Source organism: Brassica napus, chromosome C1, assembly GCF_020379485.1.
Source record: "Brassica napus cultivar Da-Ae chromosome C1, Da-Ae, whole genome shotgun sequence".
Taxonomy (NCBI): domain Eukaryota; kingdom Viridiplantae; phylum Streptophyta; class Magnoliopsida; order Brassicales; family Brassicaceae; genus Brassica; species Brassica napus.
Window position 1 is genome coordinate 8,478,970 of NC_063444.1, and position 19,197 is coordinate 8,498,166.

Consider the following 19,197-nt stretch of genomic DNA (forward strand, 5'->3'; position numbering starts at 1 on the left):
CTCTCATGTATTCAACTCCAGCACCGCCGTCGCGGTTTGATCTGAACCGTTTCTCCAACCCTTAGCTCTTCGCGTCAAGACACTGCTTCCGCCGCGTCTTCTTCTCGATTCACAACCTCAGCCAAGCTTCTTCCTCGACGTCGTCATGCTCGAAAGTCTCCACAGTGAAAACAAGCTTCGCCGGCGTGTAAATACCAATCAGAGGGCTCCATTCGTCGTCATGTCTTGCTCCATCGTGGCCATCGTCACCGGAATCAGGCCTTGCCGTCGCGGATCCAGATAAAAGCTCTTCGAGAGAAACAATTGCCAACTCTTGCTTATTTGCACACTTAGTCCTTAAACTTTCAGCTATTCTCATAGTGACCCAAAAACTCTTAGATTTGCACGTATGTCCTTTTGAATCAGCCCCAAAACAATTGATGGAGCACTATAGACCTCTTTGTAATTCCACGATGGTCCCTTATCTTTTGATGATTTTCAAATCGGTCACAAACTTTGTAAATTTCAAAGATAACCTCACGATTTCGCCCCAAACTTCTCAAACATCCAGTTTAGCCCCTATCAAATGCAAGTGAACACACAAATGCAATATATATAACTAAATGTATCCTAACATGATAAAAATGAACTAATAACAAATGTTAAAACTCGTGAAAATAACAAGATATCAGAAGTTCAAATTCAACCCTTGGCAATATGTAGACGACTAATACAAACGTTTACAAATAATTTTGAAAATTCTGTGTAGTCAATTAAAAAATATATTTCATAGTATAAGAAGAAAATTAATGTTTAAGAAATATATAATTTAAAAATCTCTGACAAAAAGAATATAATTCAACAATCCATCAAAGGTTATTGACTTATCAGAGTAAACCTACCATATAGGTGGATGAACAAGTAAAAAAACTTACATTTTAATGAGTATTTAATTTTAATTTTAGCGTCAATTTTAATATTTATTTTGTTATTATTATTATCAGATACTATAGGTGTATCTTACGACTTATTTTTTCATGTGTATGTAATTTTTAACTCTTTTCAAAGTTTGTTTGCATCATTAATAACCATAGCATACAATCAAAGACCATTTAGTTTGCATGACCGTATCATTACAAGAACACATGACATAGTAAAAAAAAACACAGCAGAGAGGTTTAACTATTCATAAAACCAAACAAGGTGTAGAGCCAAACAATTAGTAGAATTATCACTCTCAAACACTTAGGAACAACCTAAATTCATAATTAAGTCAGTCAACACTTTCCTATAAAACCAGAGTTGAATCGGCGATACATATAACATTTTGTTATAATGAATTAGCAAATACCTTTTTAGGATCATATAATTATCATTTTAAATAAAAATTTATAAAATAACATACAACTAAATTCAAGAAATAAATATAACATAAACAATGATTTGGGTTAAATCCATTCGATTAGGGTTTTAAAAATTTCATTCTACTTACTTTCAAAATCAAAGTAAAACTAATATCAAAAGTAAAATAAAATATTACATTTTCATGAATTTATAAGAGAAATAAGTAGGTACTTACAAAAACAATAATAATGAAACAGTAGTGAAAATGTTTATAGAAAAATAGTGAATTAATGTTTCACAAATTTAGAATAAATTAAACATATACAAAATATCCATTAAATTGGATTTAATGGTAACATAAGTTTATGTTTTGTAAATACCGTGAACATAAAATGTAAGGTTTATATTCAAATAAATATGAAAACTAAAATACTAAAATAAAAATCTCAACCATAATTTTAATACTAATATGAAAATAAAAATATATATATTTGCGATAGTTCACTGAAAGAAACTATGTAAAAATCCGACAATAAAAAAAGTAGAAAAATTAAATAACTTATACTAAAAGAAACATATTAAAGTAAAATATATTTTATCACATATAATTCTTCTTCACATAAAACTTAAAAAAAAACAAAAATCATTATCATATACAATTGCAAATGCACACCTAAAACACAAACCACAAAATCGTACAAAACTTAATAACCTAGATCACAACTAAAGTCCGGCACTAGTTATTAAGTATAGTAAAACCTAAGTAACAAAACTTAATTTAGAAAAGGATTCAAAACTGGTGGATGACACTTGTAGAACAAAAAGGCACTTTGCCTTTTAACCTGATTTTCAAGTGATATCGTTTATTTATTTATTATAGATGTTCATTATTAAACAAAGGTATAGAGTAATGGATAATCTCAGTTACCTCTCTCCTTTTGCTCTGTCTTCTCTCTAAATCCGACACAGAGAAAGGATTGAGATGAATTCATTTTTCTGGTCTCGGAGACACCTAATCTACGGTGGTGGTCGTCCGCTTTGTCTCAGGGAAGGGGAGGTTCCCAGCCTCTACTTCGCCAGCCTACGGTTCCGGGAGGCGGTGGCTTTTTCAGCACCGTTATCGTCGGCTTTGTCCTCGGGTTAATCCCGATTTCGTCGATCTATGAATTTGTGCTTCATCCGATACTCTGTCTCTCGATCTGATATTGATGTCGCATGTTGTATGTCGGTCATTGAGGATTGATGGTAGACGTTTTAATCTCTGGTGAGTTCGTAGATTTGTTTTAATCTCTGCCTTGGATCGGGTTTGCATGGCATTGTTTGGCCGCAAGGTTCGGTCGAAGAGATGAGTCGATTTGTGGTTGGTTTGGCGGCATGTAGTCTTGAGAAGAGATCTCGATTGTCCGATGATGCTCTCTTAAGACGTTGAATCAAGCGAGGAAGATGGTGGAGTTTGGTTGAAACCGGTGTGGTTTCATTGATAGTGGTTCAGATGCGTCGGTTCCGGTGAACGTCCGGTGGGTTCCGGCGGGTTATTTCGAGTGGTGAAAGCGATGGGAGGCTCCGACACGTGTTCTCTGTGTCATTGTGGTTTTGACACGTAGCAGGATTGTCGAGTCTTGTTTTCGGTTTGGGTTGAATGGACATTTGTTTGGGCCTCTTTTTGTTTTAAAGTTGGGCTTGAAGGTTTTAGTCTGGATGCCCTTTACTTTGGGCCTTATGTTTGTAAACTTTTTAATAAATAATATCATAGATGGAAAAAAAAAAAGGATAATCTCAGTTACAAAAAAAAAAAGTAATGGATAATGCCAATTATATTCTCATATATCATATCTTTTCTTTGCACCTCCTTTCATGTTTGCCGAAGTCATTGGGACAAAAAGAAAGAAAAAGTGAGATAAGAAAAGTGAACCAATTTATAATGAGAAAGTGCACAAACGTGATACTTTAGTAGGAGTATCTTTTGCGCAAAAAAAAAAGTAGGAGTATCTTATCTGGTTTTACATTAAAATTAAATTTGATTTTCCTATCTATAACACGATAAGAATCGACCGAAGTTCAAATTTAGATCGGCTGTAGATTCACAGTGTAATTAAGTTTGGTTCGTCTATTTGCCTATAATTTAATTTACTGTTTCTATTTTTCATTTAATAATTTCTTACGGTTCTTTAGTTTTAGCTATGTTTCCTAATAAAAATGAAACTATCAAATGGTTCAATACAATATATAGAATACAACATTTCAGAAAAAGAAACGCGCGTACAATAATGCAAAAACTTTATAGAAGGATACTTCACTCTTCTTTTTCTTAATGGTTTCATTTAGAATAACTTTTGGTCGAATATTCACCTTTAAACTTTAACTAGGTGATAACCCGCGCCCTGCACGGAGCGAAAAGATTATTAAAATATTATAACTTTTAATATGTAGACATAATAAAAATTAAAGTCATAGTAAAAACAATATATGTAAGAAAATACGGATTATAGCTAAGAATTTTAGTATGTCAATATAAATTTATATGCGATGGCCATTAAAATTAAATTGTATATTTGTTTGCATGCGGGTAAATTATAAATACAATATTAAATGAAACATAAGCAACAGTCTAATAAAATATAAAAGGAACAATGTATAAAAAAACAAAACAAAAATAAAAATGGAGACAAAATAACTGATGTCAATAATGTTTTCATAAGTCTTCGTTTGCAATCCTATTATGAGAAATATAGCAAATAGATCATCTAGAGAATTTAAAAACATTATTTAACAAAATATGTGAATGCATGTATTACCTCAATCGTAAAGCATCAATTTCTGGAACACCAATGGGGTCGAAGACAACTTTGGAAAACCCATCAATGTTAGTAACCCTCTTAAGTCGGTCTTATTATGAAATATGAAAAAATATTAGTAAAATATACATATAATATCAGCTCCGATTAATTTATTGTATATACAATAAATACAATAGATTACATTGTCCCCATTTAATTTGCCAACACTAGAAAACACATAATATTATGTCTGCATCTATAGAATTCCATAAATCATTGAAAACATGAGCAAGTGCACCATAAGCGACACACTTAATGACGACGTTACTGTAAAAAAAAAGGGTTCAAACCATGTGATACTATACAAATGTATATCTTTCTTTTTACAGATGTTGAATACTTACGGGATGTGTAGTACAAAAAAAACAGATTTTGTGGTTGATGATACCATTATTTCCGTTCGTAGGTTCCATCATATATTCTTCAAGAAATCCTACTCCTATAAACATAGTTTGCTTGTTGCAAGATTAGTTTTATGAATTTTGATATGAACTTTAGATGTATCAGTGATGGTCACGACAAAAATATATCAGAATCATTCCCCTATCGATTAAAGTAAGTTTTTCAATTCTTTGAATTTAGTTTCCTTGATTACATTAACAATTAAATTGTGTTTCCTTAATATTTTGAAGCATTAAGTCTTGGGTTTAATTGGTTATTTTCGATGAATTGAATCAAAAATATCATAAAACGATTTGATATGAACATTCGTATAGGTTATGATATAAATATTATGATAAACGATTGTAGATTAGTTTTATGATAAACATAGTTTGCTTGTTGCAAGATTAGTTTTATGAATTTTGATATGAACTTTAGATGTACCAAGTATTGATACAGGTTAAAGAACTTAGTTGTACCACGTTTAAAGAATCAAAAATTGTACTAAAGCATACATAACGATCGATGAGACACTTATTGTGTTGCCTTATTTAAATAAAACATTTCCAAATTTTTGAACATATCATAAAGTCTACCTTAGAAATGAGTTAATATGCTGCCTTATTTAGATCCCGATTTTTTTTTGGAAATCGAAATGTAATCCGAAAGTGATTTTTGAAATCCGAAATCATATAGTATAATGTAATGACCAGTGGCATTTGTATGTAATTTTTCTAGTTCATGAAGGGTTTTTCTAAAAAGTAAGTGAGAGTGCATGTGGTGATGACACATAGGAAATGACACTCATGTAATAAACACATGAGGCCAAGGTTTATTTCTAGCAATGCTCCTCCTTTAATAAAAAAGGGATTTTTAAACATAAAATGAATAATTTCATTTAAAAACTTTTTTTTATCCAAATGTACAATCAATGTGTCTTAATGGGTATCCATGAACTTTTACTCTATTTCTGTTGCCAAAACAAGCACATTCAAGCTTTTTTTTTTATCAAAAAAAAAACAAGCACATGCAAGCTCCTCTGTGTGTAACCCATTCTTCTCTCTCTTTTTTTTCGTTGTTAAATATATTTTGCATTTAAAAAATATATGTAAATGGGTAATATATATGTATGTATATTATTAGAGAAATTTCATAGGATAGCTATTTTTAAGTTTTTATCACAAAATAGCATTCAATGAAAAAAATGATCAAAATAAGTTTTATTAAAAGGTAAAAATGTATTTTTACCTTAAGTTAATTAATTTAGACTTAGAATTTAGAGTTAAGGGGCGAGGTTTCGAGGATAAGGTTTCAAATTAAAAAAAAATAAAAAAAGTATTCAAAATTTCAAAATTAAAAAAAAGCTATTTTGATTATTTTCTTTCTTGAGAACTATTTTGTGACAAAAAATTAAAAAGTGCTATCCCAGAGAATTGCTCTATATATTATGATAAAATATTAACTTTGTTACTTTTTACATCTCATTGTTGCTAATAGATACATTAATTTATATGTATGTCCTATCAAAACTAATACTGATTCCTTAATTAAAAACAAATTTTAAAATCAGATTGAAGGGATGAATTACGTAAATTCATTAGTATATTATAACCAGTATTATTTTTTTCTTCTAAAAGTAACTGGACTACAATAATATATTCGTTCAAGTATCGTTTTGTCAATTAGGTTGATATCTCAATTTTAATACTTGCAACGATTGGATGCTTAGACATCATAATATTATACTATTTCTGCGTTGCAATTTGATACTTGTGGAAAATCCTATTTGGTCTTTGATCTAAGTATAAACTATAAAAAAATATGGTACTAATAATGAAAATGGATGATTACATATATTTACAGGAATATGATATTCAATGTCTAATGTTTAAGCTCTAAAATAGCTAGTGGTAATGGACATATCATATTTGATATATACTAAAGTGTTACTTATTTTCATTTAAAAATCTCACTATCTAAAGTGAAAATATTTTATAGAAAATGATAGATTACGGAGCAAACATGATAAATTTGCAATAAAAGAAAGGTCAGAAAACGAAGAAGTTGATAAATTAAAAATGCTTACGAACCGAAAGAACAATTATCATTAATCATTTTTGTTAACGAGAAATATATTTTTTAACATTTCTTAAATACACTTACTATAAAAGAAACTCGAATTAGGTCAGATTTATAGTCACTAACACATTACTATATCATCATCATCATCAACATCATCAACATCAACGCCATCGCCACCTATCTAAATTTCCATAATTTCCTTTTCCCCACCAATCCCGCCCATTAAGTTTAATTTTGACCACGACATCGATCAGATCCCTGTTCAGAAACGCGGCCGCTTAGATGTCTAGGTGTTGTTCGGTGGTTGACCGCAGCGAATATGTCCAAATCGGTATAGATGGGCGTTGATCCGCGTTGACCCGTGTAAGACCGCCTAATTCCCGTCTAGACCGCCTAAGTTTTTTTTCCGTCTGTGTAAAGTTGAAACACAGTTGATTATTTTTTACTCATTATTGACAGATTTTATGTAGTTATTCATTACTAAATAATTACAATTAGCTATCAAACCCAAAACACACATAATTACTTTATTTAGGAATTTTTTCGTATAAAACACACCATAATCTAGATGTTCGATGAATCAAAAAGAAGCTGTTTAAAATTATATATAAAAAATTATATAATTATATCTAAGAACATGTGTCATCATGTTTAAAATTAGCTAAATATATTATAAATATATTAAATTGTATTTAAAACTACTCCGCGTAATCTCCGAGTACTTCCCAATTTTTCAGTAATTCGCTAGATTTGGAGTTGACGTCCGACTAGCGGCTAACGTAGTTCCGAACAGAGATCAGATCTAATCACACTTGCAACACGTTAGTTTATATTTTTCATATAAAACAAAAAAGGAAGAAGTACGTATTATGTGATTCCAATGTCATGGTTTGGACAGCATAAACTACTGTGACGATAAGACTTTGAACTCAATAGGCCTTAAATTAATGATGACCAACGCTCCAGTATGACGTGGGTTACATTACATACAATAATAATGACTAGTTGCCTAGTTGGACGCTTACGAATTTGAATGATTAATTAATACAAAAATAACAGCCACGTTATTTAATTGTCTTAATATTTAAAATTAAAATTATGTATTATTTACAATTTTTAAAAAAACAACGATGAAGATCTTCTAAACCACCACCAGGCTATGTACTTGTATGATTTATTTTATTTTGGGCGTCTATTTAAATCACATTTCATGATTTTATAAGGATGCTTCATTTCCTAATAAAATGATTTTGACAAAAATAATATAAAATGCTCTTATTATCGAGATTACATGAAGGCCAACTGTTAAAGAAACCAACAACATTAAATAATAAAAAATGGAATATTAGTTGTTGTTTTTTTTGAGATTGAAGGAAGTGCTACTAAAAGCGGTGGTCATGGCGCAACCAAATTTCTCAATGGGTTGTTTCCTGCTACCAAAGACTACATGTCAACAAATTGAAGCAGTAATAGCAGACTTCTGGTGGAGAGGCTCTGGAGAAGCCAAAGGAATGCACTGGAAAACATGGAAGCACCTGTGTAGACCAAAATATGAAGGCGGCTTGGGGTTTAAGGAACTAGAAGCTTTCAATCTAGCACTGCTTGGCAAACAAGTCTGGAGAATGCTTACCAAGCCAAATACACTGGTGGCGAAAGTCTTCAAAGCCAGGTACTTTAGAAAAACCTCCATCTTAAAAGCCTCTCTTGGCTCCCGACCTTCATATGCATGGAGAAGTCTTCATGCAGCACATCGCCTGATTAATACGGGTGCAAGAGCTTTGATTGGTAATGGGGATAACACCAACTTATGGGAGGATCCATGGCTGGAGGACAAACCCGCTAGGCCACTGTTATCATTGAGATAGCTGCCTCTACGCAATCAAGCTCAACTCTCCAGATGCGAAAAGGTCAAGGACTTTCTACTACCAGATAAAAGGGAATGGAATGAGGCGCTTGTGAGGGAGATAGTGTCAGAAGAAGACTGGAGGAAGATAGAAAAAATCAGACCAGGAGGACCGGCTTGTCAAGATGCTTACAGTTGGGACTACACCCCGTCTGGACACTACACAGTAAAGTCGGGTTACTGGATAGCAGTGAATCTGTTGAAAGAAAAGACAGTAAAAGAAACACTGCAGCCAAGCCTCGACGTTTTGTTCCAGAAGATATGGAAACTTGATACTAGCCCTAAGATACATCATTTTCTATGGAGGTGTCTTAGCGAATGCCTGTCCGTAGCAGGAGTGTTAAGATACAGACACCTAATGAAAGATGGGTCGTGTCTGAGGTGTCAAGATGTTGAAGAGACAGTTAATCACGTTCTCTTTCAGTGCCACTATGCTCGGCTTACTTGGGCTATATCTCCTGTTCCAGCGCCTCCAGGAGGAGAATGGTCTGACTCGTTATTTGAAAACATAGACAGACTCCTCACAGAGGTCCCAAAAACTCTACAGAGCAACAATGAGACAAAGATAGGACCCTGGATCTTGTGGAGACTTTGGAAAAGCAGAAATGTTTTTTGTTTCCAAGGGGTTGATTATGATGTCCAGAGTCTGTTGAACAGAGCAAAGGAGGACATGGAGGAATGGAAAAAAAGGAATGATTTAGAGGTTAAAACTGAGAGTACAATACCGATCATGAAGGAGATAGAAAGATGGAAGCCCCCGCCACAAGACTGGCTGAAATGCAATAGTGATGCAGCATAGGATGAATCAAAAGAAAATTGCGGGCTGGGGTGGGTTCTAAGAGATCATGTGGGCTGTGTCTTATGGATGGGAGCGAGATCCTTGAGTCGCTTGAGATCACCTATTGAAGCTGAAGCTGAAGCGCTAAGATGGGCTTTACTCAACATGGTACGCTTCAACTACAGAAGGGTCATCTTTGAATCCGACTGTAAGGAGTTGATTCAGGCCATTCAGGAGGAAAGCTATCGCCCAAGCATCTGCACCTACACTGCAGATATCCTTCGTAAGCTGGATAAAATAGGTGATCACAGAGTAGTCTTCAAGAGTAGACAAGGGAATGAAGTGGCAGATAGAGTAGCAAAAGAGGCTTCTAACTTTGAGAGTAACTCCTCTGTTTTGTTTTCTACTATGCCTTCTTGGATTCAAACTTATGTTGAGGCTGATAAACCTATGGTGTAATCAATCTTTTGGAATAATATTTTAAGAATGTTGAGTTGAAAAAAAAAAGATATTGAAGGAAAATTAGTTTTGTAGAGAAAAAGTAGAGAGAGATAGAAATAGAAGAAGAAAAAGAGTGTAAAATTGACCAGTTAATTAATTTTGGGTTTTTGTTTGGTTATTGGGTGCAAATTCCCTAAATTATATTCGACTATAGTCAATAAATGATTATATTGAGTGTGACAATACGATATACACATTTCCCATATATAGCAATTAATATCACGAGATTTGTCAACAATAATAATGCTCAACCACAAATGTCATAGGAGGGGGCCAAAAAACTCAATATCATTTTTTCTAAAGTTTACGTTTGATATGAACAAAATGAGGGATGTTTTTTGTTTCTTTGTGTACCACTAAACTAAAATTTGAAAAAGTACATGATGAGATAAGGACAAAATTGATCAGACTTTCTACGATGGTCTTCTGTTTATATTGGCTTTTGATTGTTTCAATCACTTTTGTGGACCAATTCATGTTTCCGTGTAAAACTAATTAATAAATGTTAATATTGGAACAATCAAACTACTTTGTTATTTGGCCACTGAGTTAAAAGTTTGAATGAAACTATTGTATCTATAACTAAGAACATCAATAACGGGTGCCTTTTAAGACTGGTCCTTCCAAAAAAAAATAATTTAAAATTATGGGGGATTCACTTTTATTTAAAATCTGTCTCTTCTGCCTCTTCTACCTCTTCCGTAAGAGGTGATCACACAATAAATCAAAATTCAAAGTTAGATTAGTGACACGAACACGGTAATAGCCGTAGGCGACCAAAACTGAGAGCTAATGGTCATGACGCCAACCACACATATAGATCAACCCCAACAAAACCTAATCTTGCAAGGAATGTTAATTAAATTTTTAGTTATACCAGAAAATGAATAAAGAATGTGTCATTATTTCTAAGCAGCCCAAAGATTCTATATTAATCTTAGGCGGCTATGAAAACAAAACAAAAAACAATCAGAGGAAATGTGGTTTGGATATTTTTAGGTAAATGTCAATATCAGTATGATTGTATGAATCGTCTAAACCGATATGATAGGAAGGACTATTTTACTAAATGATTGCCCGGCATGCATGCAGACATTTACACTACACGTTAATATACAACGAAATGTCTATTTTAGAACTACCGCGAAATGGTTTACCGACCCTTTTGATATACTATGAGATAAATTACGAAATGACTAACCAATAGGCCGTCTAATAGCATCGTTAACGGAGCAGTCGAACAGGATCCAAGTCTAAAAGTACAAAAATATTAAGAAAATTTTCAAAATAAATATATAAATTTGGGTTAAAAAATTTATAGTTTATAAGTAGAAGGGAAACCTCAAATATAAGACTTTTAAAATTATTTCATTACACTGTTTAATATATAGTTAATATTTTTTTTGAACAAAGCCTTAATATAATTTGAGACGATCCTGACGAATATTTATATTACTTTATTTTATTTTATTTATTGTAGGCTGTGAGAGAGACCCAATATATGTGAAAATAATTATAAAATACCCCGGAGGTTTAATAGTTTAATATATATATATATATATATATATATAAATATATCCCTTATATATTATAGTATATGTTATTATGATTTTTTTATGAATAAAATTTGATGTCCGCCGTAAAAAAATAATAAAAATTTGTTGTCTTGACGGTTAACAGTTTAATCGTTGGATTGGTCTAATATACCAGGCTCGAAAATCATGATACATCATAAATGTTTAAAAGATTCGTATGATACATTAATTTTAGGAAAAAATGGAAATACAGATTTTTTTTTTTACTATCATTATCCTAATGGGATAATATATGATGTTGTCTCATTAGTATAATGAAAACCCAATAAAACATCGACTTCAATTTTAAAATACAAATAAATGAAATTTTATATATTTAGAAAAGTTAAAAGAAAACAATTTAAGAAGTAAAACCTCCAAGTCCGTTTTAAATTTTATTAGAACAAATATTTTATTTTTACTAAATTTTTTAAAGTTATATATATATATATATATATCTTACATACGTTATTAAACGCTAATAATAGACAATGAACTTACTATAATACAAAATCATCTGTTTAGATAAAATAATGATAGGTTATTAATAATAAGCTAATAATAAATTAATTTTCACCAAATTGAATCTCTTTACTTTTTTTTTTAATTGTATATTTTAATGTTGCTCAAAATTTAAGATGGTTTTCCACAAAAATATCAAATTACTATATAGTCTAAATTTGAATTTAACTTATTACATTTTAATTAGCAGTGTACTAATTAAATGCATGCATATTAGTATATTTAAGTAATTTCTTTACTCTATTTAAGAAAATGCCAAGATGACATTTTATCAAATATTTCAATAGTTTAATCTTAATGATGTAAATCATTGTAATGTGTATATTAGGGTATTTACATATATGATAGTTATTTGAATATATTAAATAAAAACTAAAAAGAGATAAATATAAAAAAATTCTTTTTTTAAATTGATTTAAAGTAGAAAAAGAAATAAACAAAAATTGCAATTATTTTCTGCAAATTTTATAACTACATTTCCAAGTTTTTTTGAGATTTGGTCATGATTCTATGTAGATCATATCTTCTACGGTTCTACACTTCTACTTCTGCCATACGTAGAAACAAGCCAATAGATTCGAAAGAATATTCTACTGACTTCAGATAGTTTTTGAGTAATATGTTAATAGTATAAATTGCATTCAACAGAAATTTAGAAAACACTGACAACAGTAGATGTCACGCATATTCCTCAGATGCAGAATATATTGTGAAAGTTATATTACTAATTCTAATAAACTTAAATTGTCTAACAAACCATAATATTTGATTTCCACTATGTTTTGTGTAGAATATGAACTCCGATACCAGTAGACCAATATTTGAAGTGCTTAAGTAAGTTTTAAAACGCAAAAAATTGTTACTAAACTAATAAGAGTATTTAAGTAATATATTTAATCGGTTGTTTTTTTTAAAAAATAATTTTTTGGTTTAAAAAACTATTTATTTGATTATTTTTGATAATTGAAAATGTAATTAAAGCAAAAATGGGATAAACCGTTTTATTAGGACAATGGAAGTAAATTTTGTTCTATATTTCTAATTCTCGTAATTTTTTATTAGAAGATTTCTCTTTTTGTTTTGGTTGTTCAAAAAAGAAGCCTCCATCCAACACACGAACTAGAATAGAGTTTCTCGTATGAGCCCAAAAGCCCAAACTTGATCTGTAGATATTATAAAGAATTGAAAATGGGCCCAGTAAGGCCTTCAATCACAACCAGTTTATAGGGACAAAAACGTAACTCTCGTAACCCAGATAGACACGTGGCAATTTGTTGTTGATAGACAATCGCGCAGCCGCTTCTTTGAGATTCTTCACTCTTGTGTGGTGGGTGTACTCGTGAGGAGGTCTCAGTTTAACTCTAAAAACACCTTTTTGACTGCAAAAATTCAAATCTCTCGCGCGACTGAGAAACGCCTGCTTTCTTCCGCCGTAGCGTCGCCGGAAGACAAAATATCATTGTCAGTGTTCTTCTCTTTCTCTAATTTCCTGTTAAGCGTTAGGGTTTTAGCACCTCACTGTTGTAGCTAAATCGGATTAGAGATTGAGTTTCTGTCGATGATTTGGATCTTTCATTGTCGTTGGAAGCCCTGAAACTCTGTGATTCGTTGCTAGGTACAATCTATGGCGACGATTCAGCCGTCATTTGCTGTTTCTCCGGCGAGTAGCAATCCGATTAGATTCGGGTGTTTCGCGCCGCAATGCTTCGTCCGCGTCTCGAAACCGCCTTGTTCCCGGCGGCGGCTCGTCTCCACTACGAGTTTCCAGCGGAAGATTGGCGGCGGCGGCGGCGGTTTGATTCGATGCGAACTTCCGGATTTTCATCTATCGGCTACAGCGACTACTGGTTAGGTTTTCTTGATTTTCATCTTTGCTAAGTAACCTTTTTGAGATTCTATAAATGTTGAATGTGTTTGCTCGATTTGGTTTCAGTGGCAGGTGTATCGACGGAGAACGCAGTGGACCGAGTTCAGATTCCGAAAGGTGAAATGTGGAGTGTTCACAAGTTTGGCGGGACGTGTGTGGGAAACTCTCAGAGGATCAGGAACGTTGCAGAGGTTATAATCAACGATAACTCGGAGAGGAAGCTGGTGGTTGTTTCGGCGATGTCCAAGGTGACAGATATGATGTATGACTTAATCCGCAAGGCACAGTCACGTGATGACTCTTATTTATCTGCGTTGGAAGCTGTACTCGAAAAGCACCGGTTAACAGCACGTGACCTTCTCGATGGGGATGATCTCGCTAGCTTCTTGTCGCATTTGCATGATGATATTAGTAATCTTACAGCAATGCTTCGTGCGATATACATAGGTACGAATCGTTTTGGTTTTCATTTTCTCGATGTTCTTGTTTATGTTTTATTTTTTTCCTTTTGTCTGAAGTCTGAACTGACATCTTTTTCATTTTGCAGCGGGCCATGCGTCAGAGTCGTTTTCAGACTTTGTTGCAGGACATGGGGAGCTTTGGTCTGCTCAGATGCTATCATATGTTGTCAGAAAGGTTTGAATTATTCGTATTGTATGATAAATGACTGATGTTGTGCGTTTTGTAACATCTCTGTTCTTTTTTGTCTGTAGACTGGTCTTGAGTGCAAGTGGATGGATACTAGAGACGTGCTTATTGTTAATCCTACCAGCTCTAATCAGGTGGATCCTGATTTTGGTGAATCCGAAAAGAGGCTCGATAAGTGGTTTTCCTTGAATCCGTCGAAGATAATTATTGCGACTGGGTTCATTGCTAGCACTCCACAAAACATTCCAACAACTTTGAAAAGAGATGGGAGTGATTTCTCTGCGGCTATAATCGGTGCTATTTTGAGGGCTCGTCAAGTAACAATTTGGACTGATGTTGATGGTGTATACAGCGCAGATCCTCGTAAAGGTCTGTCCTAATCTTTTTCCATCTAGTTCATGTTTTTTATTCCCGTAATGTGACTATGATATTGATGAGAATTTTTGTTCTGCAGTTAATGAGGCAGTGATTCTGAAGACACTTTCTTATCAAGAGGCCTGGGAAATGGTAAACCTAGTGTTCTTGTTATCTTACATAATGGAGCTTCATCATGCCAACTACAACTTCTGATCAGAACTTTTTCTTATGCAGTCCTATTTTGGAGCAAATGTTTTACATCCTCGCACCATCATTCCTGTGATGCGATATAATATTCCAATTGTGATAAGAAATATCTTCAATCTCTCTGCACCGGGAACAATTATCTGCCAACCTCCTGAAGATGATTGTGACCTTAAACTGACAACTCCTGTCAAAGGTTTTGCAACCATTGACAATTTGGCGCTCATAAATGTTGAAGGGTAAGCTCTCTTTGTCGTCGATGTGTGATTTTTTCTTTATGTTAATTGGAACTGACATGGCTGAATTCACATCTTCCAATTCATTACGATAGTACTGGAATGGCTGGTGTACCTGGTACCGCGAGTGACATTTTTGGAGCTGTAAAAGATGTTGGAGCTAATGTGATTATGATATCACAGGTGCCCTAATTTCAAAATCTACTTGTGTTATACCAATTTTCTTCATTATATTGGCAGTTGCTTAAACCATTGTCATATTCATTGTTCAGGCTAGCAGTGAGCATTCCATATGCTTTGCTGTGCCTGAGAAGGAAGTAAACGCTGTTTCGGAGGCACTGCGATCGAGATTTAGTGAAGCTTTAAAAGCTGGACGTCTTTCTCAGGTCTCTCTCTCTCTCTGGTCTATGTTTTGGTTTCCACTAAAGATGACACAAGTCTCCCCTGCGTAATATAATCAGGCAGACATTTGATAATTTTGTCTAGGAAGTTTCACTATTTTGAAAATAGCATTTTCTTTTCTCAGATTGAAGTGATACCAAATTGTAGCATCTTAGCTGCAGTCGGCCAGAAAATGGCTAGCACACCTGGAGTTAGCTGTACACTTTTCAGTGCTCTGGCAAAGGTGATTATATTGTACAATATTGTAACCAGAAAATGACTAGTACATCTTTTATACTATGTTTTTCTTGCTAAATTGCTCCCTCATGGTTGCTTGTCTTTGCATCTCACTTGCAGGCTAATATTAATGTCCGTGCTATATCTCAAGGTTGTTCGGAGTACAACGTTACTGTAGTTATCAAACGTGAGGATAGCGTAAAGGCATTGAGAGCCGTGCATTCGAGGTTTTTCTTGTCAAGAACGACATTAGCAGTGGGAATCATAGGACCAGGCTTGATTGGTGCGACATTACTTGATCAGCTGAGGGACCAGGTAAAACTTTATAATGCTTTCCGTGTTTTATTTTATTTTTAAAATGTTATTACCTTCATTCTGGGACTATTCCGCCTTTGAGAAGCTGATTAAGCATTAAATTATGTTTTCCAGGCTGGTGTCCTGAAAGAAGAATTTAATATTGATCTACGAGTCTTGGGAATCACTAGTTCAAAAACTATGCTACTAAGTGATATGTAAGAATGACTTCTGTACTGTTTCTTGATTCTGACGCAGTGCAGGATTTTATCTGAAAGAAATATTGATTCATTCTTGATGGTATTACTGCATATTATACTCTTCTCTAGAAAAAAAAAATCCTGAACCCTTGATAAGAATCAATATGCAACGTAGATGATTTACCTAGTTTCCTGCTTCGCATATCTGGCCATTACTGTCCCCTGATTGTTATGATACCATCAGTGAAATGCCTTTTCGCCTTTCTTCTCTACTATTACTGTTATAATGAGTAGAAAATCAATGCCTGTAAAACTGAAGTTCTCTGACCAGGTGATAACTTGGTTTCAAGGTGCGGATAATTTTTCTCTGTTTTACAGTTACATGACTTGTACCGATGTTGTTTATTGCAGTGGAATTGATTTGTCACGGTGGAGAGAACTTCTAAACGAGAAGGGCACAGAGGCCAATCTGGACAAATTCACTCAACAAGTGCATGGAAATCACTTTATCCCCAACACTGTACTGGTTGATTGTACTGCAGACTCTGGCATTGCAAGCAATTACTATGGTTGGTTACGGAAGGGAATCCACGTCATTACCCCAAATAAAAAAGCAAACTCTGGTCCCCTTGATCAGGTGCTATATTCTTCTTATCAACTAGTATATCTTTTGAATGAGTGTGTTGGTTTTTTACTTGACGGATGTTTATTTGTTTCTGTACTCAGTACTTGAAGTTGAGAGATCTTCAAAGGAAATCCTACACTCATTACTTCTACGAAGCTACTGTTGGAGCTGGTCTTCCAATTATCAGCACTTTACGTGGTCTCCTTGAGACAGGAGACAAGATACTACGCATAGAAGGCATTTGCAGGTAATGATTCTGCCACATTTTGACTCTGACTTGCCATCTGGTGGTGAATCTGATGACCTGTCTTTGTGTTTTTGTTCCAGTGGAACTTTGAGTTATCTATTCAACAACTTTGTTGGAGATCGAAGTTTCAGCGAGGTTGTGGCTGAAGCAAAGAAGGCAGGTTTCACTGAGCCTGATCCAAGAGATGATTTATCTGGAACTGATGTTGCAAGAAAGGTAAATAGAGTATCAAACAACTGATGCAGCAAAGTTCTGGAACTGATGATAGCCCCTCTCTTGGAACCAATACGCTTCCTTTGTGCAGGTGATAATTCTCGCTCGAGAATCTGGATTGAAACTGGACCTCGCTGATCTTCCCATTAGAAGTCTCGTCCCAGAACCACTTAAAGTAAACCATCTTTATATACATCTCATTAACTTCAGAATCAGCTGAGAAATCGTTAACTACATCTAATCCACTGTGTTTGTCAATCTACTTACAGGGATGCGCTTCCGCTGAAGAATTCATGGAGAAACTCCCACAGTACGACGGAGACCTAGCAAAAGAAAGACTAGAAGCTGAGAACTCCGGGGAAGTAAGATCATTCACCATAACTTTCCAATGATCTTAAACCGGCTAATTAGCATGTCCTTGGATCAGTTTGACCATATCAACTATATATATGTAAACTCTTGATTCAGGTCCTGAGATACGTTGGAGTGGTGGACGCAGTAAACCAAAAGGGAACAGTGGAGCTACGAAGATACAAGAAAGAGCATCCATTTGCACAGATGGCAGGTTCAGACAATATAATAGCATTCACAACGACAAGATACAAGGATCATCCATTGATTGTCCGAGGACCTGGTGCTGGTGCTCAAGTCACGGCTGGTGGTATATTCAGCGACATGTTAAGGCTCGCATCGTATCTAGGTGCACCGTCTTAACAGGTTACGAAAATGATCAGTTTTGCTCATCTCCGTATTAAAAGTATCAGCTACGATTCTACGGATCATTAACATTTTGCTTGGTCATTTCTACACTTATTCGTAGCTGATCTTTGTTGTTTTTTTTGTGGTAAACATGTACAATAGCAACTAGTTTTTTTGGATTTGATGTTCTTTGTTTGATGCAGTAATAAACGATTTGCTATTTAATAAAACGTGCATGGAGAATGTTACCCGCACATTCTAATGTACTAGTGTTCGGTGGGGAAAAATATTAATTTTTGAAATTTAAAATCAATATTGAACATGTATTAAAGATAAAATATAATGGGTTAAGAATATACTAACACTACATATCTTAATTAGCTCTACTATTCTTAGGTGTCGAAAGACATAAATTATGGATAATATATCTAGAAAACCATAACAATTTACATTAGGTAATAAACTAAAATACTTATATTTACAATATTACCTATCGTTCAATCTCGTCCTACCAGCACCAGCCATATGTCATCTTCACGTTCATTTATTTAATGGCAGCATAAGCTGCCTTCATTTTTCCCTATGACTATAAATTTATAATAAACAAAAAAACTCAATAGCAATATAACAACGGAAAGAAAAATGGTAAACAATTCCTTTAGTATTTCCGTGCATGGTATGATTTCTCGAACTCTATTTGTGTAACCTTATTGTTCCTTTGTCTTCCTGTGATTAATCCATAAAAAACTTTAAGATAGATCATACAAAAAGAATAAGATAGTATTATTCCGAGAAGTGAAAGAAAAATGGTAAACAATTCCTTTAGTATTTCCGTGCATGGTATGATTTCTTGAACTCTATTTGTGCAACTTTATTGTTCATTTGTCTTCCTGTGATTAATCCATAAAAAATTTTAAGATGGATCATACAAAAAGAATAAGATAGTATTATTCTGAAAAGAAGAGAAAAGTGAATTTGAATTAAAAGTTGTCGGTTATTCAAAAAAAAGAATTAAAAGTTTTCAAAAAGCTATGTTAATATTTGTTGCTGCACTCAAAACCCAGAAAAATGATGAAGAGACGGAACCA

General features: G+C 33.7%; 2 protein-coding genes across 2 annotated transcripts; both read left to right on the plus strand.

The window, feature by feature from the left end:
- The first annotated feature begins 9,391 nt into the window (after positions 1–9,391).
- On the plus strand, positions 9,392–9,763 carry LOC106362646. The gene has a single exon (XM_013802514.1). The coding sequence runs from the start codon at positions 9,392–9,394 to the stop codon at positions 9,761–9,763; it is 372 nt and encodes a 123-aa protein (XP_013657968.1).
- A 3,384-nt stretch (positions 9,764–13,147) lies between these two features.
- Positions 13,148–18,363, plus strand: LOC106365919 (bifunctional aspartokinase/homoserine dehydrogenase 2, chloroplastic). Its single transcript, XM_013805435.3, has 18 exons — positions 13,148–13,362; positions 13,517–13,748; positions 13,835–14,215; positions 14,316–14,404; positions 14,482–14,785; positions 14,871–14,923; positions 15,008–15,216; positions 15,309–15,396; positions 15,486–15,599; positions 15,740–15,838; positions 15,952–16,146; positions 16,261–16,343; positions 16,737–16,962; positions 17,052–17,197; positions 17,278–17,413; positions 17,502–17,585; positions 17,680–17,772; positions 17,879–18,363. Exons 2-18 carry the CDS (start codon positions 13,526–13,528, stop codon positions 18,122–18,124), a joined length of 2,769 nt encoding a protein of 922 aa, XP_013660889.1. The 5' UTR covers positions 13,148–13,362; positions 13,517–13,525; the 3' UTR covers positions 18,125–18,363.
- Positions 18,364–19,197: the final 834 nt, after the last annotated feature.